This window comes from Anopheles merus, chromosome 3L (assembly GCF_017562075.2).
Source record: "Anopheles merus strain MAF chromosome 3L, AmerM5.1, whole genome shotgun sequence".
Taxonomy (NCBI): Eukaryota; Metazoa; Arthropoda; class Insecta; order Diptera; family Culicidae; genus Anopheles; species Anopheles merus.
Genome location: NC_054085.1, coordinates 19,708,495 through 19,733,150, shown reverse-complemented (window position 1 = coordinate 19,733,150; position 24,656 = coordinate 19,708,495). Strand labels below are relative to the sequence as shown.

The 24,656-nt window shown below is 45.0% G+C and overlaps 5 protein-coding genes across 6 annotated transcripts; 2 read left to right on the top strand and 3 right to left on the bottom strand.

The window, feature by feature from the left end:
* Nucleotides 1-195: 195 nt before the first annotated feature.
* Nucleotides 196-2,497, bottom strand: LOC121600643 (acetyl-CoA acetyltransferase, mitochondrial). 2 transcript variants are annotated; one of them, XM_041929440.1, is made up of 3 exons: nt 2,300-2,497; nt 894-2,113; nt 196-561 (listed from the first exon to the last, which is right to left on the bottom strand). In XM_041929440.1, exons 1-3 carry the CDS (start codon nt 2,318-2,320, stop codon nt 249-251), a joined length of 1,554 nt encoding a protein of 517 aa, XP_041785374.1. In that variant the 5' UTR covers nt 2,321-2,497; the 3' UTR covers nt 196-248. The 2 variants fall into 2 exon arrangements, with proteins under 2 accessions (XP_041785374.1, XP_041785375.1); XM_041929441.1 differs by lacking the exon at nt 196-561 and having other exon boundaries at nt 627-2,113.
* A 1,187-nt stretch (nt 2,498-3,684) lies between these two features.
* LOC121600642 (splicing factor 3A subunit 1) lies at nt 3,685-6,850 on the bottom strand. The gene is made up of 3 exons (XM_041929439.1): nt 6,629-6,850; nt 4,215-6,529; nt 3,685-4,129 (listed from the first exon to the last, which is right to left on the bottom strand). Exons 1-3 carry the CDS (start codon nt 6,738-6,740, stop codon nt 4,028-4,030), a joined length of 2,529 nt encoding a protein of 842 aa, XP_041785373.1. The 5' UTR covers nt 6,741-6,850; the 3' UTR covers nt 3,685-4,027.
* A 167-nt stretch (nt 6,851-7,017) lies between these two features.
* LOC121599211 (ribosomal RNA-processing protein 8) lies at nt 7,018-8,592 on the bottom strand. The gene is made up of 4 exons (XM_041926840.1): nt 8,392-8,592; nt 7,707-8,323; nt 7,402-7,638; nt 7,018-7,319 (listed from the first exon to the last, which is right to left on the bottom strand). Exons 1-4 carry the CDS (start codon nt 8,470-8,472, stop codon nt 7,106-7,108), a joined length of 1,149 nt encoding a protein of 382 aa, XP_041782774.1. The 5' UTR covers nt 8,473-8,592; the 3' UTR covers nt 7,018-7,105.
* A 1,415-nt stretch (nt 8,593-10,007) lies between these two features.
* On the top strand, nt 10,008-11,213 carry LOC121600379 (death-associated inhibitor of apoptosis 2-like). The gene is made up of 3 exons (XM_041928907.1): nt 10,008-10,154; nt 10,233-10,786; nt 10,858-11,213. Exons 2-3 carry the CDS (start codon nt 10,273-10,275, stop codon nt 10,944-10,946), a joined length of 603 nt encoding a protein of 200 aa, XP_041784841.1. The 5' UTR covers nt 10,008-10,154; nt 10,233-10,272; the 3' UTR covers nt 10,947-11,213.
* A 2,751-nt stretch (nt 11,214-13,964) lies between these two features.
* On the top strand, nt 13,965-23,099 carry LOC121599020. Its single transcript, XM_041926490.1, has 10 exons — nt 13,965-14,326; nt 14,381-15,245; nt 15,312-16,226; nt 16,298-17,131; nt 17,198-17,837; nt 20,770-20,881; nt 20,969-21,123; nt 21,284-21,534; nt 22,319-22,509; nt 22,602-23,099. Exons 1-10 carry the CDS (start codon nt 14,068-14,070, stop codon nt 23,003-23,005), a joined length of 4,626 nt encoding a protein of 1,541 aa, XP_041782424.1. The 5' UTR covers nt 13,965-14,067; the 3' UTR covers nt 23,006-23,099.
* Nucleotides 23,100-24,656: the final 1,557 nt, after the last annotated feature.

The following is a 24,656-nucleotide window of genomic DNA, read 5'->3' as shown; positions in this document are numbered from 1 at the left end:
GAAAATGTTCGATTGTGTTGAATTTGGGCATGTTATTCTTTTTGTGATCATTCGCTTTGATTTTTCTATCATTTTATTTTACAATTTAAAAGTACAAAGGACATTGAACGGAAAACGATACATTTTGAAACGCAAAAACCGTTAAAAATAAAGCAAAATCCGAAAATCGGTATACATTAACCCTTGAGATCCACGCTTCACTAAACACTACAGTCCAGGCTTCCTATATTTTAACTTATCCCATATCTTTATTCTTCCTTTGAGCTTGGTGTTTCCAATTCCACCAAACGCTTCTGCAGCAAATCCGCGTTCAAACGATGCATGCACAGGAACTGACCGTTCAGGAAGAGCACGGGAATGTCGTACCGGTACAGGCGCAGAAAGCGAACGTTTTCCTTCCGGGTGATGTCGACCTTCTCTAAAGCGTAGCGGCCGGCAAATTGCCCCTCAAGCTGCTCCACCAGCTCGTCACACAGCGTGCAATGGTCGTGGGTGTACAGCGTAAGCAGTGGCTTTCCGGCCGTCCTCCTGCTTTCCTCCCACGGGGCAATCGGGTTGGCACTGTTGCGGAAGACATGCGAAATGGAGGGTAAAAAATGGAAAAAAGAAAGACAAAAAACGAAAAATGCATTTCAATTTTATTGAATTTTAAAACCAGCTTGTAGCATAGAAAAATATATTGCCTGCGCACATCTTCGGCCTCTGGTCGAGACCGGTGTTACGGGGACTGTACTATTCTAATAAATGCACTTTAATTTCTCGCCCCCTCTTTCCCCCTTACCGATCATGGGAAATGAGGGCACTTCTCTTCCACACACCAACACACTCACACACACGTTCCGAGGTAATTTGTAAATCGGGCTAAGGGTCATCCCACCCCGTTTGGTGCTTACAGTTTTTCGATCAGGATCGAGGAGGCGCCACCGCCACCGTTGCAGATCGAGGCGCAGCCAACCTGTCCCGGCTTGAGGGCGTGCGTCAGATGGGTTACCAGCCGCGCGCCGGACATGCCGATCGGGTGCCCGAGCGAGACGGCCCCACCGTGCACGTTCACCTTCTCCGGATCGACGTCCAGCTTGCGCTGGTTCGCGACGACCACCAGCGAGAACGCTTCGTTGATTTCCCACATCGCCACGTCCTCCTTCCGGACGCCCGTCTGCTGCAGCAGCTTCGGTACGGCCAGCGCCGGTGCGATCGGGAAGTCGATCGGGTCCGTCTCGGCATCGGCAAAGCCCACGATCCGGGCGAGCGGTTTGCACTTGAACCGTTCGGCCGCCTCCGCCGTCATCAGCACCACCGCCGACGCGCCGTCATTCAGCGTGGATGCATTGCCCGCCGTGACGGTGCCGTTTTCCCGCTGGAACACGGTCGCCAGCTGCCCGAACTTGTCAAAGTTCACCCGCCGGTACTCCTCATCCTCGCTCACCACCACGTCCGGCTTGCCGCGCTTGCCCGCGATGCGCACGGGCGTAATTTCCGCCTCGAACGCTTTGGCCGCCCAGGCCGCCGCACTGCGCTGGTAGCTGCGGACGGCGAACTCGTCCTGGTCCTTGCGCGTGATGCCCATCTGCTTGGCCGTGTTTTCCGCACAGTTGCCCATGTGGAACTTGTTGTACACGTCCGTCAGCCCGTCGAACACGATGCCATCGATCAGGCTCACGCCACCGTACGGTGTGCTGCCCCGCTTCAGGTAGTACGGCACGTTCGACATCGACTCCATGCCGCCGGCCACGATCACGTCCTGCTGGCCGAGCATCAGCGTTTGCGCGCCGAGCATTACGCTCTTCATGCCGGACGAGCACACCTTGTTGACCGTGGTGCAGATGGTGGACTTGGGCAGCCCGGCAAAGATGACGGCCTGGCGGGCCGGTGCCTGCCCCAGCCCCGCCGCACACACGTTGCCGATGTACACCTCCTGCACGTCCTCCTTGCCGATGCCCGCCTGCTTCACCGCCGACTCGACCGCGACCGCACCGAGCTGGGTGGCGGAAAGCGACGACAGGCTGCTCTGGAAGCTTCCAATTGGGGTGCGGGTGGCGGCCACAATCACCACGTCGTGCCGCTTGCCCGAGGTGGAGTAGTGCGCGCGGGTACCGATCGCACGGCCGGCAAACTGTGGGCAAAACAACGAAAACGATAATAACAACGCGGGCACGGGAGCACGTCGGACGATTACATAAATATTCCAACTCAAACACAGTGTGCGCTGGGCGCTTAGCAACGACACAGTAGAAGAAGCCGGATTAGGCCCCAAGATGATACCGGTTTCCAATAGGATTCCAACAACAGCGTCACCTACCTGAGCAAGCTTGAGAACCATGTTGAAGTTGCACGCGGTGATGGAAAAATCTGTGTAGGTACAATTACTCCAGAAAGAATCGGAAAAGGGAAGACACTGACGAGGTTTGATTAGGTTAATTCGCGTGTCGTCCGATAGTGTGTGGTGGCTGCCGACGGCGACGTAACTCTGCTCTTGAACCGAGGCGGCACTGACGAGACACATACAATGTGGCAGAATCAAATGTTGTGGCCAGAGATGGCCAACCCGCGAACCGTGGGAGTGGTATTATTTTTATTCTCATTATTGTTGTTATAAACGAGAGTAATTTCTTGGAATAAAATAAGGCAAAGGATTGCTTTTTCACTAAAAGAACCCTAATTCATACAAAATTATGTTTTTATTTTTTCCACTAACTTTGAGTAGTTTGACGTGCCTGTCACGTTTGCGCTCATCTGTATTGGTGATGGCAGTGGAGTTCGTTCGGAAGCGAAACGAAAACGAAATGCATTTGAGATGTTAAATGAAACTGATAAAATAATCTAAACCTGATATGCGTGCGGTCTTCATATGATGCAGCTAGAACCATCGATTTAAGACTGAAATTCAGGACTCCTCACGTTGACTCTCTTCACAGAGAAGGATCAGGATTTCGGTACAAATCAGGTATTCTTTTACTAATTTCTCATTCTGCAGCAGTGCCTGGAATTAGTGATGGGAAAAGTTGACCGAAAATCCTAAGTCGACTCCGATCGGACTCCAATAATTTAGGAACTAACTCTGGAAGGTAGAGCCACCCAACATTATCCGGAGTCTTTCGGCATCGGTCGGAATCGCCAGGAGTCGTCCAGAGTCGTTCGGAATCGGCCAGAGTCGTTCGAAGTTGGAATCGTCCGGAGTCGTCTGGAGTCGTCCAGTATTGGTTGGGGTCCGAGACGTCCGGTGTCGGCCTTTCAATCAAAGGCCTGTATACGAAGTGCTCGTGTAAAGTGATATTTCATATACAGGCCTGAATCATCAAAGGCCGATTCCATACGACTCTACGACGACTTGGACTCCGAACGACTCCGACTCCGAACGACTTCGAAAGACTCCAGACGACTCCGGGAAGTATTAAAGGGTAGGATTTTGCCGAAATCGAACTAACAATAGCCGGAGTCAGATCGGAGCCAAAGCACTACCTGGAAGCACTCAATTCAAGCGCAAAATGCTCTGTTTGACATTTTACTGAGAATGAAGACTGAGACTGAGAATGAGTTATGCCTTGCATACTTGAGAGATCATAAAAGGTTCTGGCAAGACTATCCTTTGCTCGGCTTGAGATATGAAGGATGGCCACGGATTTTACGCCGTATCAAAAGAAAAATAGCTAAGACTTGCAATAAAACATCTGCAAAATCTCCGAATGCTAGAATTACAATCAACTGTGTTTATTTTATACAAGAACGCACCTATAGCTTAATTACACATCGTACCGAAATAGTTATGATGCTCATATACATATCGACCTGATACGACTTTGCTAATTAGAAGAACCTTACTTTATGCAGCGGAAAATGCCATTACTATTTTCCATCAAAAGTGCATGCGGCTGGTTATGTGTCACTCTCAAACTCAAAAGTGTTACCTACTATATTATAATTTGACTCCCCTGCTAGTGTTTTCTGCATAGAATCTTTAAAACTCCAAATGCGCGTAGCGTAGTTTTTACGTCTCATTTCCTTGTCCAAGGCGATTTCCTTGATGCGTTTACTTCTTGCGTCCACCACGTTCCTTCAGCTGCAGCGCGACCGTTACACCGTTCAGCAGATTGTAGTGGGCGATCGTGTTGTTATCCTTGAAGAACATGCCCTGCAAAACAAAGGGACAAACAAAAAACAAAACGGATCGTTACTTCACCTCCTTCAATGTCATCCCACACGAATGAAACACTTACATCGTAGAAAATTTTCTGCTTCGCCGGTGGCATGCCCGTTTCCGTCTGCACCTTCGCCTTGACCGAGCTGACCGTGTCGGTTAGATTGACCGTGAGCGACAGTATCTGTCCGTTCAGCTTCCAGTCGTTCTTCTCGGTCATGTTCGGGCACTGCACCTGTACGGTGATCGGGCCGGCGGCACCGTGCCGCTCCAGGAACACGCTCTCCTCGATCAGATTGTCCTCGGTGCGGGACTTTTTGTTCGGCGGCTCATCCATCGCCTGCCCACCGTCGTGTCCGGGGATGAGCTGCTGCTGCTGTTGCTGTTGTTGCTGCTGCTGCTGCTGCGGATCGGGCACAACCGGAGGAACACCGGCGCCCGGCGGCATTTGTGGTGCGGCGGCGTGTGGCGCCATCGGCGGAACATACGCTCCGACGGCAAACGGTGGCGGCCCCATCGCCATCATCATCATCGGCGGTACGGGCGGTGGAATGGGATGGGGTGGCATTTGGGACATGCCCTTCTGGGACTGCATCTGGGCGGCCAGCTGGGCATTTTGTTGCTGCTGCTGATGCTGATGATGCTGTTGCTGCTGCTGCTGCTGCTGCTGATGATGATGGTGGTGGTGTTGCTGATGCTGATGGTGTTGCTGCTGTTGATGGTGCTGTTGCTGCTGATGATGCTGCTGCTGATGATGGTGTTGCTGTTGCTGGTGCTGCTGCTGCTGCTGCTTTGAGGGGGCCGACATCGAGCCCGGGATCGGCTTGGGACCAATCTTTTCCTTCTCCTCGTCCGGTATCAAGCCCTTCACCTTGTGTATCTGATGGATCTGCGCCTCGAGCGTAATGTTCGCCCGGGCGGCACGTGTGGCCGCCTCCACGCTCGACGTGTGCCCATCCCATGTGACGCGATCGTCCTTGCGGGGTTCCTCCTCGCCCAGCTTCTTACCGATGGCGGCCTCCTCGTCACCGACGCCGAAGATATCGGTACGCCGCTCCGCCAGCTGCTTCAGGCTCGCCTCGATGGCCGCCCCCGGTGCGTACACGTTCTCCTGGGCCACCTTCTCGATGTGCTTGTCGCGCTGCTCGACCCAGCGCGGATCCAGCAGCCCGATGCGCATATGCTCCGCCACTTTGGCCGCCGGGATCTTCTCGCCCGTGATGGGCGAAATGAGATAGTCGTCCGCCGCACCGGTCGGCACCGGTTTCGCCACCTTCTGCGACTGCTTCGGGTCGTACTTCTTCACAATGACCTTGTCGTGGGTCGGCGGGGCAACCGGGGCGGGCAGCGATTTCGCCCGTTCGCCATCCTCGTCGCCGGACGTGGACGATTCGTCCATGTCCTGCACCTGGGTGTTGTCCTTCTGCTGCTGCTGCTGCTTGCCGACCAGATTCTCCATCTGGGACAGCTTCACCTGTCCGTTGCCCTCGGCCGGTCCGCGGCGCGGCTCCTCGTCACTGTCGTCGTTGTCCGACTCGATCTGCATCTCGATATCGTGATCCTCCTCGTTCATGCGCTCCTCCATCAGCACCCGGGCCCCGACCTCGTCCGGCGTGGTCGGCGGCGGGAAGTTGCCCGACTCGTACGGCTGGTAGTCGACCACCTCCACCACCACAAAGTCGTGCCAATCGATCTGGGCGTACGCAATACGCTCCCGCTCCACCTTTTCCTCCTCCCGGCGGCTTTGCATCTCCTGGTGCTTCATCCAGTTGGCGCGATACTTCACCTGCTCCAGCACCACGTTCATGCTGCTCCGGCCGGGTGCACTCTCCACCTTCAGCTTGTTCATAAGGTCCTTCGGCGGCACCAGAATCTTTGTGTACTGTTCCAGCAGCTTGGTGAAGTACTGGAAGAGGGAGTGCTGCGGGCGCAGAAAGTCAAACTGGCAGTTGCGCTGCTCCCGGTTCATCAGGTTGGTTAGGAAGAGGCGCCCATTGCGGGCGACGAACTGTGCCGTCAGCTTCACAATGTCCAGATCCAGGGCCGAAATCGAGGGCGGATCGGCAATGAACTCAAACTCGGGCGGTGGATCCTTCGGCACGAACTGCTGCTCGGTGACGGCTTTCAGCAGCTCCTGCTGCTTCTGCTGTGTCGCATTCGGTACCTGCGCCTTCGGCAGTCCTCCAGCGGAACCGGCCTGACCGCCCGCCGCCCCGGAGGAGCTATCCGTGCGGCCTTCCCGGATCTCCTGCACCTTGTGCTGGTAGTACGCATGGTATGGATCGCCCGGGCTGAGGAAATTGAACTTCGGATTGCCGAGCTCGTTCTGCCGGATGCGGCTCTCAAACTCCGGACCATTGCGGGCAACGAAGCTGGCCGTTTTGTCAACGATATCTAGTAAAACAAAACAAACACAGTAAGCGAACATATAATTGAGCGCATGTTGGCATCCGGTGGTGGCGGCGGCGGCGGCGGCACCGTCGATCTACTTACTTCGCACCTCCGGCGGTGGATAGATGATGCCCACAATCGGACCGGAAAGGGTTGGTGCCGGCTTTTCCACGTCGACTTCCTTTTCGGCACCATTGCTTTGTACTTCTGCCATATTTTGCAATCTTTCACTGTATCCCTATATTTGCTGTACAAACCCGCGATAGCAAAACACCGCAACGCCAAGCGTTTTTTTTCTATCGTTTCGTTTTCACTGCCGTAAACAGTGACAGCAAACGTCAAATGCGATGGGGCAGTGCTGCCAGACTGAACAGTGTTTTTATTTTATGCGAGGGAAGTGTTGCCAGTAACAATCGATTTTGAAAATGCCGTTAAAACATCATCAATAGGTTCAGTTACATACAAAGAAATGCCTTATCGTTCGGGTTTCGTTACATTTCAGTCAAGAATTTATTTACTTTCAGCGTAATACGATCGCAAAGCAACGTATTAGTATTAGATGTTGAGACATATCTTCCCTTAACGTTTCTTGTACAAACATGGCTTTAAGCTAAACTGTTTGATTTTGGTCGAGCCTTTTATGACGGTGCGATCTTTCTTAAAAATAAAGAAGTAGAATAGTTTGTGCTTTAGGTCCTTCGTTTGCAACTGGAAGCCACACTTTTTCACATTGTTGACAAATTCGTTCACGTTCTCGAAACGCGACGCAACTTCCGCAATCTTCATAATGCCGCTGCAGAAATGTAAAAGATGGAAACAAAATATAGTATTACTGACTGTCTGTATGGAAGCATTGCATGGAAAACTGCACTTACCCAACTTTAAGGACACGGTTTGCTTCAAGCAAAAAATCTGCCAAATTGGTACCCATCAGCGATAGGCAAAACACGACCACATTCACAAAGTTGCTCTCGAGCGGTGTGTTTGCCATGTCGCAGGCAATTACGCCGTTGTGATTCGCCACCAGATCGAGCGAGTACACCTTGTTCGGTACGGATGCGGCCAGCTTTGCCTCTCCGCAACCGAAATCGGCTACGATCGTATCCTTGGGCCTAAAAATGCAGCAAAATAACAACAAATTAATTCTGTTTCCTACGGTTCGCTTGGAATTGCAACTTACATTTTCAGGATACTTTTAATCATTCGATCCAGCGGGTTCATTGGCCATTGCTCGACTTGTTGCCGGTAGCCATCGTGATACGCTTCGAACGAGGCCGGATCTTCCTGAAACATTTTTTTCGCCTCCTGGCCAGGGATTTTGTACAGTTGCTCGTTGATGAAACGGAACCGCGAGCCTTTCAGACTTTCCACTAGTTTTTCTCGTAAGCTGACTGGTTTTACTTTTGCATTTGTGGTCTTATCTTTTTTTTCACTACCATTTGACTTCGGGTGCTCGGAGGGAGATGATTTTTCGCTCTGCTTTTTAGATCCATTAACAGTCACGGATTCATTCTGTTTCGCCTTTTTCTGGTGCTTTTGAGACCCTGCATCGTCAACCGTTTCGTCACTTTTTCCATTTACATCATCGGATTTTCTCTTCTTTCCTTTCCGTTTCTCACTCTCCGAAGGCTCATCGACCTCTGTTGCCGCTTTCCGTCGTTCAGCGTTCTTGCTTTTGGGATTTTTTACCAGAACAGACCAGCCGGCACCGTGCTGGCCGTTAGTTTGTGGCTCATTTGCATTCTCTTCATTGCTGGATTCTGATTTACCTTTGGTCTTTTTCTGTTCTTTTGGTTGCTGTAAGTATCACAGATCGATTAAATGGAATGAATTATGTTTCACAGTCCCGAAACGAATGCTATTACCTTAGTTTTCGTGAAACGGAAGTTAGTTCCGATCGTTGGTAAATCATCTTCCCACTCACATTCTTCGAATAGTTTGCTCATGCTGTTAGATTTTTTAATACTTTACCTATTATGAAAGCAGCAAGATGCCGCAAAATTAAACGAAATGTGTTATGGAAAAAGGTAGCCAATCGGTGCAGTAAACAAAACGCACGTGTTTTGTTTACACATGTCAATTGACGGTTTGACATTATACGAGGGGTAGGAAACTACGGCGTTTAAAAGTAACCCAAATAACAAGATTCAGTTGTACGATGTTGGTTTGATACCGTTAAAATTTAAACAAAGAACGGCTGTATCAAAGACAAAAAATACACATATCCCCTGATTTTCCATTATGTTTATATTTTTGAGATAATTTCTTTCAAACTTTTTTTTAGATATTTATCATAAATTAACCTACCTCTCGTAAATCCATTACTAAACTCATCCATCTTTAATCGAGCTACTGGATACCCGCAAGTGATGGAAAACCCATCCATCGAACCCACCGTATCCTCAATTCTATATAATTTTTGAGTTCGCTACTGGCGATTGGCATGTGTAAACAGGGGGTAATAGATTGTTTTCCTCCAAGATTTCAACCATCTGATTTTCTATGCCTGTATATGATGTTAAAAAAAATACACTGAGTTTAACTCACTTTCATCAACTACAATCTCTACAGTAACTACATACGATTCCTCAAGTACTAAAGATTAAGTTTAAGTGACTGGAAAATTAAATATTCATTTAAAAAAATTCTACGACTTTGAAACTTTACGGGATTGTCCAGTGGTTGTAGAGCTTTATACTCATTGTTATATCGCCATCCTTTTTTGTCATGTGCTTCGCGAATGTACCTTTATATGATCACAGTTTAAATAGACAAAGAGTGACAACGTCACGCGCGACACAAAGTAGCTCAATTTTGCAAACAGAGCTACTTTTTGTCGTGATTTTAGATATATCTTTAATAATAATATTTTTTAGTTTCATTCGATCGAATAATTACGATCCAGATTAATGTCAAACGCAAAAAGTTAATTTGAACTTATTTTTAGTTTTTTTATGTTTAAAAAAAAAATAAAAAAATTGACTGTGTTTGAAATTTTAATCTACGCGGAGTAGATAATCGAAAACTTGTAAAATTGAGCTACTTTTTGTCACGCGAGACGTTTTCGTTCTATGTCTATTTGAACGGCCACAGCTTTCTATATAGCCATAAAATTCCGACAAGAAATAACATTCCATATAACATTCCGACAAAAAATAACATTTCATATAACATTCCGACAAAAAACTTATTTTAGATGGTCGTGAGGTCAGATTCACACGCACTGTTGACTTCATGTTGGAGTTGGTAGACCAGACCAGACGGACAAATTGTCAATCCAGGTACAATTCAATTATCGAGTGTATATTCTCTAGTTGGCACACAATCGTACCCCAAAACCCGGGAGTTATTTAAAAACAATGGCAAATAATTCACTTTTGTATACACACCTTTGACATCACATTTTTATTTGCCGTTGTTTATTGCGCGGTCTAATTGACGTCAGTTAATCAGTTTGGCTTGTTAACATATTGCTCACTGGGAACGATCACCAGCAGCTGCTTCACATGAAAACAAGAACGAGACAGTGAATCATAGCATAATCAACAAACAAAACATCCCCTGGAGTATCCCTGGACATTGTAAATCCCCTTAATCAGCAGTTGCATCATTCCACCATTGAACCAACGTAAGTGTCGCTAAGCGTATGCCACTAACGGCTACTGCTTTTGTTGCAACTGTGCGCAATTAACTCGCGAGTGCGCAGTGTTCTTACCAACTAGAGTCGGGCCCGTGCTTCCGCGATCATGTCGTCCGCTGGATCCGGATCGGAAGTGCAACCGGCGGAGATGCCGTACATGCCAGAATTTGCCGTACTCGATGCACGGATCCGATCGTTCGAGAGCTGGCGCTTTGGTCACATGCAAAATCCGACCCGGCTGGCGGTGGCCGGATTCTACTACACCGGCACGGACGATGAGGTGCGCTGCTTCCAATGTGACGCTGGCCTCCGGGATTGGCTTGTGACCGATGATCCCTGGCAGGAGCATGCCCGATGCTTTGCGGAGTGCAGTTTCTTGCGGCTCGTGTTTGGCGCCGATACCGTCGACGAGGTGCTCCGGAACGGGATCGCTGGATTTAAGAACGGTGCCAATACGGCAACCGCGCACAGTGCAGCGGTTTCCGGTCCGATCGATGAAACGTCCAGCGAGCTGGCACAACGGCTGAGAGAGGAAAACAAACGCATGAAACAAGAGCGCGAATGTAAAATATGTTTGACGCAGGAAGCGGATGTTGTGTTCATGCCCTGTGCCCATCTATGTAAGTAATGGGGGGTTTATTTATTTTATTCAATTTTTTCCATTCAATAATTGGTTCCTTTTTTATTCTAGTGTCCTGTGTACAGTGTTCTACGGGCGTCGATAACTGTCCGGTGTGTCGCGCGGTGATTTCCCATCGGTTTCGGACATTCATTTGCTAAGTTCTGCTTGAAGTGACAAACAGTCTGTGAAATAAGCCATTATTTATTTTAAAAACATTTTACATTGTGTTACCATTGTAACCTTAGAAGAATAATCTACTTCAATATTTTAATGAACTTTCTCAAAGTATAAAACATCAAGTTTTTTTTCCTTTAAAAAAACATTGAAGTACATTTTTTCTTCAATGTGTAGGCTCTTCGAAGTTCCTTAAAGGTACGTGCCAGGGATTGTAGGGTCGTATTGAATCACGAGATAAGCTATTGGCTTAAAAAAATCTAAAATAACCATCTGAAATGCTACTTATAAATTACAGCTGATTAGCAACGGTATATGTTTAATTAGTTCCTATGTATTCCAGTATTTGAATAAAACAAGTTTCACACAAATGTAATGGAGTTAGTTTGATGGTAATCTCGGCGTCCAGTAAGCTCATGTGTGATCACGAGGACCATATTTACCATATTCGCCACATATTTTGCCCCAAGTGACCAACGTAAAACTAAATGTGCCCAATTTATTGATTTTTGATTTTGTGCTAAATTTCAGTTAAATGTTTCCTAGCTTACATGCTTTTATATTAGGAAAAAAAAAAGCCAATAGTAAATGTAGCGCTCCTTCCGATGGTGGAACTCTTTTATAAATAATGCAATTGGAATGTCAAACAACACCTTCCCAGTGCAGTGTTGATCTGAACGGCAGCGTGTCGGCATGAGTCGGTGCCGTAGACGACCGGTGTTTGAGATCAGGCATTTAATTTCGTGCATACAATGCAAAAACTAGCCTTTGATTGTATCGCTGCTAAACGTACAACGAAAAAAAAAAAAAGAATTTGAATAAACAAAAAAAAATTAAAGACGAACAAAATGTGTCAACTCCGATGGAGCAGCGGCAACCAGCCTCCGTCCGGATGGAGCTTCGATCACCAGCATCGACGCAGTAGGTTTAGGCCCAAAACAATAAACATCCATTTGCGATGCGATGATCGTACAACTGTACTTCGAGTACCATCGCGGTAGGTCAGTGTTTCGCTGACATGTATCGATGTAGAATAATACTTTGTTCGAAGCGGACTTTTCAATACTTGATCGTCCAGGCGATCATAGAAACCCAGAAGGGGTTTCCTTTACTGTAAACGTTGGAGTTTAGAAGCCTTACCTTGGGAAGGGGGACATAACTAAACTCTTTAAATAAGTTGGAAGGCGAAGGTTTTAGGCAGCGTAATGTCCTATCTTGACAGTCCGAACGAATCTTATTTGCCACGGTCGGAATTGGTTTTATCTAAACTCAAATGAAGTTAAAGGTCTCTCACATATGGTTCCGGGTTTTATGTGGGAAAGTTATTATTTTCACTCAGCTAGTTACGTTTGACTTATCACTAAGTTCCTCTTTTGGGTTTAATGCATATACTGTTCCTGCTTTTGGTTACATACTGTTCCTGCTTATGTTGTGCGTTTCGGTTAGTTCTGATAAGTGTGTCACAATTGTTTTTATATGAACGTTGTGGCTTGCATTCTTCCGGGTGTGTATAGTATGATCTGATTTACTGAATGTGTTACAAGGGTGTGGTTTGGCTTTCCAAAGTGTGTTACAATGTGGCTATAGCTGATAGTGTGTATTATAATAAGTTGTGTATAGCAGATTGAATATGCATGGCTGACACAGGATTGTAGCCAAACGAACTTTTTAGCGATGACTATTCCGCAGTAGTAGTTCCGCAGAGTCTTGGGACCACTACGGCTCTAAAACTAGAATCCTGGTCCAAATCAAAGATTGAACAAGCCCCAGGGTGAATTCAGATCATTACAAACGGGGCTCAGTAAAAGTAAATTTCCAGACAGACATTTGCAGAATTATACGGATCCGTTCGGGGTCGAAGAGTCAGAAGGAGTCCAAATCATGACTTTTCTGAGCCATCTGCATACTACAATACGGATAGACATTCAAGTAGTTTGTCAATACAATTTTATTTTATTTTGATTTCTAGTACAGTTAAACAAAAATGACCTCAAAGCAAACTGTTCCATACAAATCAACTCAAAATATTAACCCATTAGACGTCGAGATGACTCTATTGCAGGAATAAAACACGCTCAATACTGCAAAGAATCGTCTGTGTTGAAAAAAGATCACTTGCATATCTTTTTACATTAGAGCTTTCTAACAATACTCTGATGTCCCGATTGCACCCGATGCAATTTGTTGCGGTCTAGGGCTGACATTCCTGCTATTGGTTATCAATAAGTTACTGAAAGCCAAGTCCCACTAGTGGTTCAAGCAGGCCATGATCGACAACTGTTGTGTGGTGCCAAAGAATAAGAAAAAGACATCATTTTCGCAGATAACAAAAATTTGGTTGGAATTTTATGACATCTATAGAATGTATCCCTTCCATGCTGGCACCTTGTACTGTATGCAGACAAGGACGAATTAGGCAGTCCGTAAACTAAGCGATCGCGTGGGTTCCCGAAATCTCGAGAAAGCCGCGAGAAAAGAAACCCACACACCGCTCACAAGTAAAACTGCTTCTCAATCTTTCTTTGGTTTAGAAATCTTCATTTAACTTCTCACTCCATACAGATCGATAGACAGTTCGATATCAAAAATAAATAAATGTTCTAACATTCCAGACGTGTGTTTTTATTTACATTACCTGATCTCCAGTTTGTTACAAGGATTAGATAGGGTTACATTTACAATATGCAGAATAAAATGAGATGCATTCTGGAACGCAAAGCGTTCTCATCATTCCCCTATTCGGAAATATACTTACTCGCGCTATCAGCCGATCAAACGATCGTAGCTACCGGTTTTGTTCGCTTTTCATGCGAATATTCCGTTCTTTGCATAATTTATTTCTCTGTACACGATAAAGATTCGTAAACCGGAATTATTCGCTGCGCTTTGGAACCAGTTTTGGCGTTTTTGTTTTCTTCCAAAATTTGTCCATCCAAAGTGCATAACGATGAACTTCATTTCTTTATTCTCCCGTGATTTTCCACCGATCGTGGATGAAAGAGCTTACTAACTACCTCGCTGCGGTACAGTGCGGTCTGGTGTCTTAAGTTAACTAACGCTCCGAAAGCTTTTGTGTGTGTGTGTGTGTGTGTGTTAGATTGTCTTATGATGTGTTGTTCGGTGAAACGGTTTCTTTTATTGTTCGGATTTCTGTGTCTAGTTACGCGTAGTGGCGCGGATGCACAAGAAGAGAATCATTTAACGTGCGGTAGACGTAAGGTGAAGTCAATTTACCTCATCCATAACGGTGTAGACGCGAAGGCCGGTCACTGGCCGTGGCATGCAGCGATCTTCTATCGAAATAAGGCACACAATGAATACGAATGCGGTGGATCCATCCTTGATCACAACACTATTCTCACCGGTATGTAATAATGCGCAATGTGCTAGACATTATTTTAAACCTTCATTTTACCAGCATCCCATTGCGTGTATACGGCTGGCGGTGTGATTTCTGCAACCCGCGTGTTAGTACACGTGGGACAAAACCATCTAGAAAAGGCAAGTGAGTACACGCAGATACACGATGTACGGGATATCATAGTACATCCCGGGTTCAGCAGCAACAGCATCATCCACGACATTGCGCTTATAAAGCTCAGGACTAACATCACAATGACCAAGTACGTCCAGCCCGTCTGTCTGTGGACAATGGACAGTAAGCAGGATCTGATCGTGGGCAAAAATGGCACGATCGTTGGATTTGGCTTAAATGAGCAGGACGTTGTGTCGCAGCAGCTGAAGCAGGCCTTGGTTGGTGTGGTGGATGCATTGACGTGCATCGCAAGCGATCGCACGGTGTTTGGCACTCATCTAACAACGGACATGTTCTGCGGGAAAGGACAGAAGGGTGTGAGTGCATGCAATGGAGATAGCGGCGGTGGCATGTTCTTTGAAATCGGTGGCAAATGGTACGTCAGGGGACTGGTATCGTTCACTCCGTTGCGCGGAAATACAGGATTGTGTGATCCGCTCAAGTACACTGCCTATACCGATGTGGCCATGTACCTGGAATGGATTAAGCCGCACATTGATCAGCGCGTGCTGTCCTACGACAGCGATGTGCTGGACATTGATTATGAGGAAAAACTGCGGCTGTTCAATTTTAAAACGTGTGGCGTAAAACAATTTATCGTTTATCCGGATGGTGTATCACGATGGACGATACCCTGGCTTGGATTTGTCAGAGTAGGAATTGAAGATGATCCTAGGTGTGCTGTTATACTGATAAATGAATGGTACGCGGTCGGACCTGCACATTGTTTCGAAAATAAGGCGATTGAGTAAGTATTGCTTCATTGTTACGAAAGGTACCATCAATCACTTTCCCACACTTTTTCCTTCCAAAGATATTTCGTTGCGCTAGGTCATCTTATTGACGACGGGGAGGAGCAATGCACCTATTTTGATGAGTCCTCGGTATGTCCCTATCCATTACAAGAACGCCCAATTGAAAGGATCATTGTGCATCCAAAGTTCGGTACGAACAATACGGCGGACAATATCGCACTGATCGAGCTACAGGTCTCTGCCGACACCAGTCAGCCGCATGTGCAGCCCATCTGCGTGCCTGTAACGCCCGAGCTACGAACGAGCGCAAAGGCAAACCTACACGTAGCAACGGTTGCTAGGGAAGACGATTCCTACAAAACCATTCCCATTCACTATCTTGAGCCCGCCGAGTGTATGAAAAAGTACGCTGAGCAGAACATTGTGTTGGAGCTGGAAAACAAACGACTGTGTGCAGAAATAGCAAACCAACGGGATGAAGAAAATTGTTATTCATTAGTGGCGGGTGCACCGCTCCAGGAAATGAAGATGTTTGACGGCAAGGAGCAATACTTTCTACGAGGATTCGAGCTGCTTGGGCTGGCCTGTAATGCACGGGCACCACCAATTTACAACAATGTGGAACCATATATCGACTGGATGCTGTACAACATGCGGTACCGCAGCTTAGAGTCAGCGGATGGGTTGACAATTGCAAATGCTAACACCACGCAGCAAACACTCGAGTCGGAATGGGCCATGTTGCAGCAGCAGCCGGGAAAGGAAAAACTGCACCTTTTTGATATGCAAACCTGTGGCATACCCGGCGCAACTTTCGAAAATTTGGGACCGCTAACGGTCACGCCGTGGGTCGGGCAGCTTGAATCTACCGAAAATGTTACGGATGAAGACTTTTTGGATTCAGACACTGTAGTGCTCATAAGCGAATGGTACGCATTAGCCCCCAAAAGTATTTTAGCGAACAATTCAACTTGGTAAGTGACTTTGCGTGTAGCGTAGATGTCTAATGCTTATCGAGCTTCCCTTTATTTTGTTTATTTTCTAGGAAAATTCTTAGTCTAGGTAGTTATAATCGGGATATTATCACCGACTGTACCATTAACATATGCGGACAGCAGAAGGTAGAAATAAAAAACATTATCTTCCCTTCTGCTGATCATCCTAGCCAGCTATTTGCACTAATAGAGCTGCTCGAGCCTGCCAATCTGAAGAATCCCTCCATTAGACCCATCTGCTTGCCTTTCATGCATCAACTGCATCGGCAAACACCCACAGAAGTATTCATAACGTCTACCACAGACCCGAATTACGTTGACAGCAAAAAGTTGAAAATCATCGATCACCTGAATTGCCAGCAACGATTACTACTTGAACGTGAATTCGTCACCTTGGACGAGAACATCACTTGCGCAATCGAGGCAGAAAAGATTCGACAAACAGAATTATTTTCCTTCGTGGGCACCCCGTTCCACACGAGCGTGTGGTACGATAAACGAATGCGCTACTTTCTGTACGGAGTGGACGACAATGATCTAAATATGTTCAAGAAATTGGTTTATGGGCCCTACGTGTTCAACCGGATTATGTTAGCGGATCTTGATTGGGTGGTAGAGAACATGCGGAAAAAAGAGCGTCAAACTTCCTTCCCCAGCCCAACGAGAAAAGAACGAGTGAATTTGAAGTCCGTTAAGCATGCACCCGAGAGGGGGTTGTTTAACTTTACCACCTGCGGAGAATCATCGAACTTCTATCCAATGCCATGGAGGGGAGCCCTCTACTCCAATGCACCGTTTTTCAATGACACCAAATGTACGGTGACACTCATTAGCGACCGATATGTTGTAGGTCCAGCATATTGCTTCATCGATGCTAGAGCAGAGTAAGTACGGTTGTGTGGTTTGACTTGTGTTGGAGATCCTAACCGAAGATTCTTCTCCACTTTCAGAAATGTTATAGTATTCGGGCTTGATACAGATCGTACAGAGTGCGCTAGGGCCAATAACTCTGCATTGTGTTGTCTTCCTTCGCAACGCGTTACCACCGAGAAGATCATCTTTCACCCGCACTATAACCGAACCAATCAGGATAACAATATTGCGTTGGTTCAGCTTGCAACTGCTGTAGACACATCTCGGCCGAATGTGAGGCCCATCTGCTTGCCGATCATGGATTCGATCCGTAGTTATGATACATCGAGCCTAGTAATGGCGTCTTATAATAAATCCTCAGCTTTTGCTGACTATAAAATCATTACCGTCAATGAAAGGTATTTAGATCCACTGGAATGTCAAAAACGGTGGCAAGGCTTGAAGGTGAGCTTCACCATAGATAGTACGCAGCATTGTGTGATGATCAAACGAACGGAGCTTGATGAATGTGTCGGTGTATTCGCTGGTATTACACTTCACTCCCTGCAAACACTACACTCAAGTGAAAAACACTTTCTGCGCGGATTCTTTATCAACGGGCCAAGAGTTTGCAGTATTTACTTTCCCGCAGTTTACCTTAATACAGACGCTTATTTGGATTGGATATTGGAAACAATGGAGCAGCCGGCAAGTTTCGCGTCTGATGTGCAAAAGGAAGTTAGTTTTAAATAATAGAAATAATTCGCACATGTTTTATAAGGAATTAGGAAACGCACATAGGTAACTTTCTGACAATTTACCTGTTGCTAGTACTTTCTAACAATATGTATACTTTCTAATCACGGGATAGTGAGGGAGATCTCGTCTTTATCATTTCAGCTGGTGATCCTCGCTACAGGCAATACGCAGTTGACAATACACCCAGCTCTAGTGTTGGGAGATTCGGGCTTCAGAAGACTCGAAGATTCAATCCCAATGCTGTTGGTAGGATTTAAATCCCTTAAAGATTCCATTCGGACTTAATCCCAGTCGAATCGCAATCGAATCCGAACGTTCGGATCGAAATAGGAAATAGGAATGACAGTGAGAAACGCGTAAATTCGGGTCGGGTAAATTCGGCCAATATACACACATTTACATTTTATTGGAGTAAAACGTGAAAATTTTCAGAAATGCAGCTTTATTTGAAATTTAAAATCAATCAATGAAACACAAAAAAAACGATAAAAACCGTTTTTCTAAAAGTAGTTTAACATGTATTAATCGCAACAGAAAACTAGTTACTGATAATAATAAAAAGCATGTCACGGGGGACTTGCGTCTCGCGTGATCAAGAGTGTAATTTGTGTTCAAGCAATTCGCAATACGGCCGAAGCCGTTCTTTCTGAATAAAAAAATAATAAAAAATAAAGCGTGTTGAAATGATAATAGTAAAAAAAAAATGTTGTAAATTGACTCGGAAAAGCCTGTAAAGCTCTTTCAATGGTTTTTGTGCAGAAATAAGTTTTACTTTTGACGTAACGGTTTCTTATTAGTCCTTAATTCTAAACTCATCTATTCTTTTTTGATAGAATAAAATCTCTTTCTCTCTCGCTCTCTCTCTCTCTCTCTCTCTCTCTCTCTCTCTCTATCTCTCTCTCTTGCTCTCACTATCTCATAAACTCTCCTGATTGAGCACATCTTCGTGATTATTGTTGTGTTTCAGGAATATTTTGTGAAGAATTCATTCATATGAATCTTCAGTGATGAATGATTCAAACCTCGAATCGAACCTCCAAATGTTGATGGAGCTCTCCACATTCAAGAACCTTTGAAGATTCATGCATCCTTAAAGATTTATAAAAGATTCTAATGATTCATGAGTATCTTAACTGTTCTTGTTTGCAGCATTCATCATCACTGTCGTAACGTAGCACCACTTACGAATCGTTTGCAGCGCCACCATTTGACAGTGAAAAGAGCCAAGAACCAAAGCGCGAAACAAATATGATACGAATGATAGCTCTTCGGTAGCGAGATGGTGACTCTTTACAGTTCATGTATTTCGTAGAACTTTCACACATTTTTGAGCTTGGTTTAAGAATTTGGCTCTTCACGTGAAACTCTACGCACATTATTGTAGAATTTAGATCGTTTGGTCTGGAAGTTTGCCGCGATCGCTGGTCTATGCAATTGATTTCAGCAATCAATTCCTCTTATTTGGGAAGAATGATGGTTAAAGGAACTCTCTTCTATGAAATAACTTCGAAGGTTTTATTTAACAAGTTTTTCTTTTATATACGACCGTTCTCGTCAATGGTTGATTTGCGACTAACTAAATGAATCGATCGTTCCTAAATATATTGAAGTCTACTTCTATTATACGGCTACTTCGTTTACAATGGTTTTGTCAGTACACTCTGGTGCTACGGTTTCTGGACAAACATTGATTCATTGAAGAAAAAAATGAACATAATTATATCTTGGTGAAACCATCGAGAACAGATAGGGCTCAAATCAAGGTTGTAGTTATTGCGTGATTCATTGCCACAAATACAAATACAATACAACCGTTTTAAATATACTTACAAGAAGAAGAAAAAGATAGGTGATGAATTATGGCATTGAAACCAATCTGGTCCTTCGAGTGGTACAGAAAAGCGAGTTTCAAAATATCTTTCTCTATGTGTCTATGTTTTATTTAGAAATGATTGTAGGATATCAGGAGGGGAAAAAAGCATAAAGCAGGGAAGGTGTGTTTTCTATACCCTCCTGCAAAAAGCTCGTTGGAGTTAAGTTGAATTTTTGGCATTAAAATATTGCAACAAATTCAAAAGTGATGAAAACTAATGGTCTCAAAGCTATCGAAATTAGGAATCATAAGCGATTGAATACATTAGAACGTCTTACTCTTTACAAAAGAAATAAAACATGCCGAACAAAAGAAACACACCGCTGATAACCTCGTCGATTCCTGTTTGTTGGGGTTCCCCGTATTAATTTAGCACAGATCGTTTTCCCTTGGAATAGAACTTCGTCTTTTTTGGCTATCGTTTGGTGCGTGGTCGGCCGGTTGTATCAGATTAGGGGGGAAAAAATATACACACACGCGTATAAGACATCATGTTTGGTGCCAAACTCGTTCTTATTCAACATTTTAACATCTTCAGTTCATGGACACACCTTCGCGATTGTGACCCACCGAAGAAAGTAACTCGCACATACGGTGCGGAGGATCGTGTGTAGCAGCGCAGTGATCGGGCACAGCAAGGCACGCTGGTTTCAGCATCAGTTTGGATTTTTTTTTATGGCAAACTGGAATACCACAACATTAACCGGATTTTTGAGATCATTTTGGTTCGTTTCTATACGCGATAACGTTCAAGGTGAAGGCTCGTGCACAGCAGGCTCTGCTAAGCCAACCGGGCAACGCGGCGAAGACAACGCAGGAGGCAGGTCCGCACATTGGTTGATGGGTGAGCGCTGCTGGGAACTTTTAAATTGGCATGCATTTGGCACGCGCCTCATCAGTTGTGCCCAGTTCGTCGTGTGTACGGGCGCGCGATAAGTGAGTTGTCAGTGCGTGCTCTGGACAACGTACCAACGTTAACGTGTGACTCAATAGGTAGCATTTTAGCACCAATCGAAATTAGAGCCAGAAGAGCGTTAATTTCCGATTATGGGTTCAGCTGGGAAGATTCGTATCGATATGGCATCAGCCATGGTAGGGGTAGCGGCAGTCGCACTGCTGATTGTCGCATGCTGTCAGATTGTAATCGCACGTAAGTATAAGTTACTGTAATTCCAACGAAAGGATATTCGTGTGTAACGAAAATAACGAAATAAATAATTAAATAAACTCCGCGCAGAGGGCAAGCAGTGTAAAGGCGGTGAATCCTGCATAGACATAAATGAGTGTGCACATTTCGGACCACACCATACCAATCCCAAGAAATGGCCCGACAGCTTGAAGCGCGATTTTCGCGACAAGTTGTGCTACCGTGAAAGTAACAACGGAACAGTTGTAAGTATGCACAAGCGCGCAGCAATCCAAACACAACGATTTTATTCGTTTGGTGTTTATGAGACGTTTTAGACAGGTGTTATTATTAGGTTTAAACATGTCAAAAAAAAAAAAATAAAAGAAATTGAATTGATTTTTAAACATTTTCTATTACCAACAGTTGTTCAAGGTGTGCTGTCAGCAGGAAGCGAACAGCAACAACCATCGCAAGCGCAACCTGACGCTGCTCGATCTAGAAAAGTGCGGTCCGTACACCGAGCCAAAGATTGCCAACGGCATAGACGCCATACTGTTCCAGTATCCCTGGATGGCACTGCTGCAAGACACGGAACTTGATTTCGTTTGTGGCGGTACGTTGATCAACAAGCGCTACGTACTGACTGCAGCCCATTGCTTTTCGAGAAAAGCTATGTAAGTAAACCATATGCATTGCTTATCCGTCGGCACTATAAACGCTTCGCCGTTTGTACCTGCTCTAGGAGCTTCCGAAACTGCTCACGATCCCGTGTCATCCTCCTTTGACAATCTGTTATCGCACACCCCCTCTTCTATTTTTATGGACGGATTTACTATTCTCCTGATTAGACGTCAGACGATTCAGATGTTTGATAAACGTTCATGGTCTCTACATAACTACCTTTGAACAGTGTACAAAAGTAGAAGCCGACCGAGATGAAAACGATTTTGTTGAATTAATTTCAACGCCGGTTGTATTTTTTTGCTTTAAAGTACTAATACCAGCGGGCTCTTTCATATCGAGATGAAGGCTCTTAACAGTGTATATAACAGCACAGTTAATGGGGCTTGATCCCACGACGGGCATGTTGTTAAGTCGTGCGAGCTGACGACTGTGCTAAGAGATAGGCGTCTGCTACAACTACTATTAGACAATACAGTAGAGCGTCAATTATCCGGGGACGAATTAACCGTGCGCATGAATCTGACAGCTGTTCAACGGTGGCGAACATTTTAAACGATGATCAAGTTGTTAAATTATTTTTTATTATTTTTTATGAGAGTTTGACATTTGCTGGACCATCCATTGTCCTTGGAAATCGATTAACCGGCAGCCAGTTTCATATTTCGGTCCCGTGCCGTTCGGATAATCGACGATCAGGTACCTTTTGCACAACGCAGCAAGCGCAGGTTTGCATCGTTACATTATCTCTTTATTTATTTATTTTTTTCACACCAGAATCTCGGTACGTTTGGGCGAGTTCGACCTCAAGAGCGACATCGACTGTGACAAGCGAGGGGAGCGGTGCGCTTTGCCACCCCAGGACATTGCCGTGGAGCGAGCGATCAAACACGAAGACTACAGTGGGCGACATAAGGTGAACGATATTGCCCTGATTCGACTAGCATCGGAGGCGTCCTATAACGAAAGTAAGTAGCAAAAACAGCTGACACATCGCAGAGTTCTCTAAACCCCGGTTCATCCGCGGTACGGCCTATTCTATTCTACCAACCAAGCGCAGATGTGATGCCGATCTGCCTGCCAGTGTCGCCGGAAATGCGCACCGTAAAGGAAATCTACTACGTTTCCGGCTGGGGATTGACGGAAAACGATACAAGGTCTGACGTACTACAGGTAGGACTGCTCAGAGAGCTTCCAAATGACGTGTGCCATCAGCTGCTGCAAAGGAAGGACAAATACGTCACCGTCAATAGCGATCAGATGTGTGCGATCGGAGCGAATCGGACCGACAACTGTGCCGGTGACTCCGGTGGACCGCTCAAGACGATCGCTGTCAACGCACGTTTCGTACAGTACGGCGTGGTGTCGTACGGGTTGAGAACATGCGGTAAGGAAACTGCTCCTGGTGTATACACCCGGGTGGAAAACTACATCGACTGGATTTTGGACAATTTGGAAGAGTGAGTGTGTGTGTGTGAGAGAGAGAGAGAGAGAAAAAGAGAGAGAGAGAGAGAGAGAGACAGGAATAAAGAGAGCGAAAATAAAACACCATTCTGCATAACTCTTGTCTACTTCTGTAGAGTGGGACACCGTTTATCCGTGTTCCTTTCATCCGTGTTGTTGAGAAATTACAGTTCAATACAAAGATGACATTGCGAGGCGTGAATGAAAAAATTTACGAAAATTTTTAACATTGAAAAAACATGAAATTAATAAAATAAAAAAATAATACAGTGAACCCTCTCTTATTTGAGAGGCGATGGGACTGTCCAATAAGAGGGGTTTTCAAATTACAGAGGTTTAAAGTGTATGAAAGGTCCATACAAACAAGAAAGAGACAGAACTTTTAGTATGCAGCCTTAACTGTTGCTATAGGAAACTGCGAACAGAAGCGCTAATTTGAGCATACATCTTTCAATAACCATGGCAACACCATACTCAAATAAGAGGGACACAGATTTCAGAGGTTTTCCAAATTAGAGGAACAAAAATGTACTGGAAATCAAGGGACTGTGCAAAATGTTCAAATAAGAGAGATTTTTCAAATTGGAGAGGTGTCAAATAAGAGAGGGTTCACTGTACTTCTAAACATAAAAAAAAATGAATTTGGGATAAAATATATACTTTGACCTATTATCCGTGTTATTCGAGTATCAGGATCTACAGTTCGTCCTTCTAGCGGTTCCTCCTTTGTTCCGCCAGCCACACGAGACCAACTATACTTTTTTCCAGAAATATTCCTCTCGAAGGCAGGTAAGAGGGTTTCGCCAGTGAAGCCAGGTGCCAGGGGGTAAGTGAAGAAAACAATGTATTAAAATTTCTTTAATGTGTAATCAATTTTAGGGAAAAAAGACAAGTTGCAAACTAACGCAGGTGTTACTTGTATCGGATTATTGACTATCATCATTCCCATAAACGAGCCTAAGGATTAATCCTTTGACAGTCCCACGGCTTTTAGAAAATACACATACCAATAATGAAATAATGGTAAGAAGTTCGTCCAAAAAATAATTCGACCTTTCTGCAAACTGCTGCTCACACCGATAGATGAAGTGACAAATATGTCATTATCATTGTTTTACCTCCCTTCTCCTCTGTTCACCACGCGACGAAACGGAGAACATAAAATCTGCTGCAGTCTCACTCGGCCAACTCATGGCTGAATGACTTAAAACATCGTAATGTTTAATCCCATGTTGGGATCATTCGTTTTGGAACGACATTTCCATCATCAATAGGAAGCCTGTACAAATTGACATGGACCGTATAAAAAGAAAAAAATAAAAAAAAAATTACGATGATCATTTGAACGATGTCAAAATGTCATTTGAACGATGTTCGCACTACACACAGAAAGTAAAACGATGAATCAAAAGTAGTTAAAAATAGATTGCAACTTACTCCCATTCCCATCGCTGAGTTTTCACAACACGAGTTAAAAAAAGGGCACATTCACTGAAAATAAAATCTTACATCCTTGTGATATCATACATATTATAGCAAAAAATATGAGCGGTTTCTTTTAAATTTAGTTCTTAAATATTTATTATTTATTACACTTCAAAACATTAGGTTTAAACCAGCGCTCTTCGAATTCTATACAATTAAATATAAC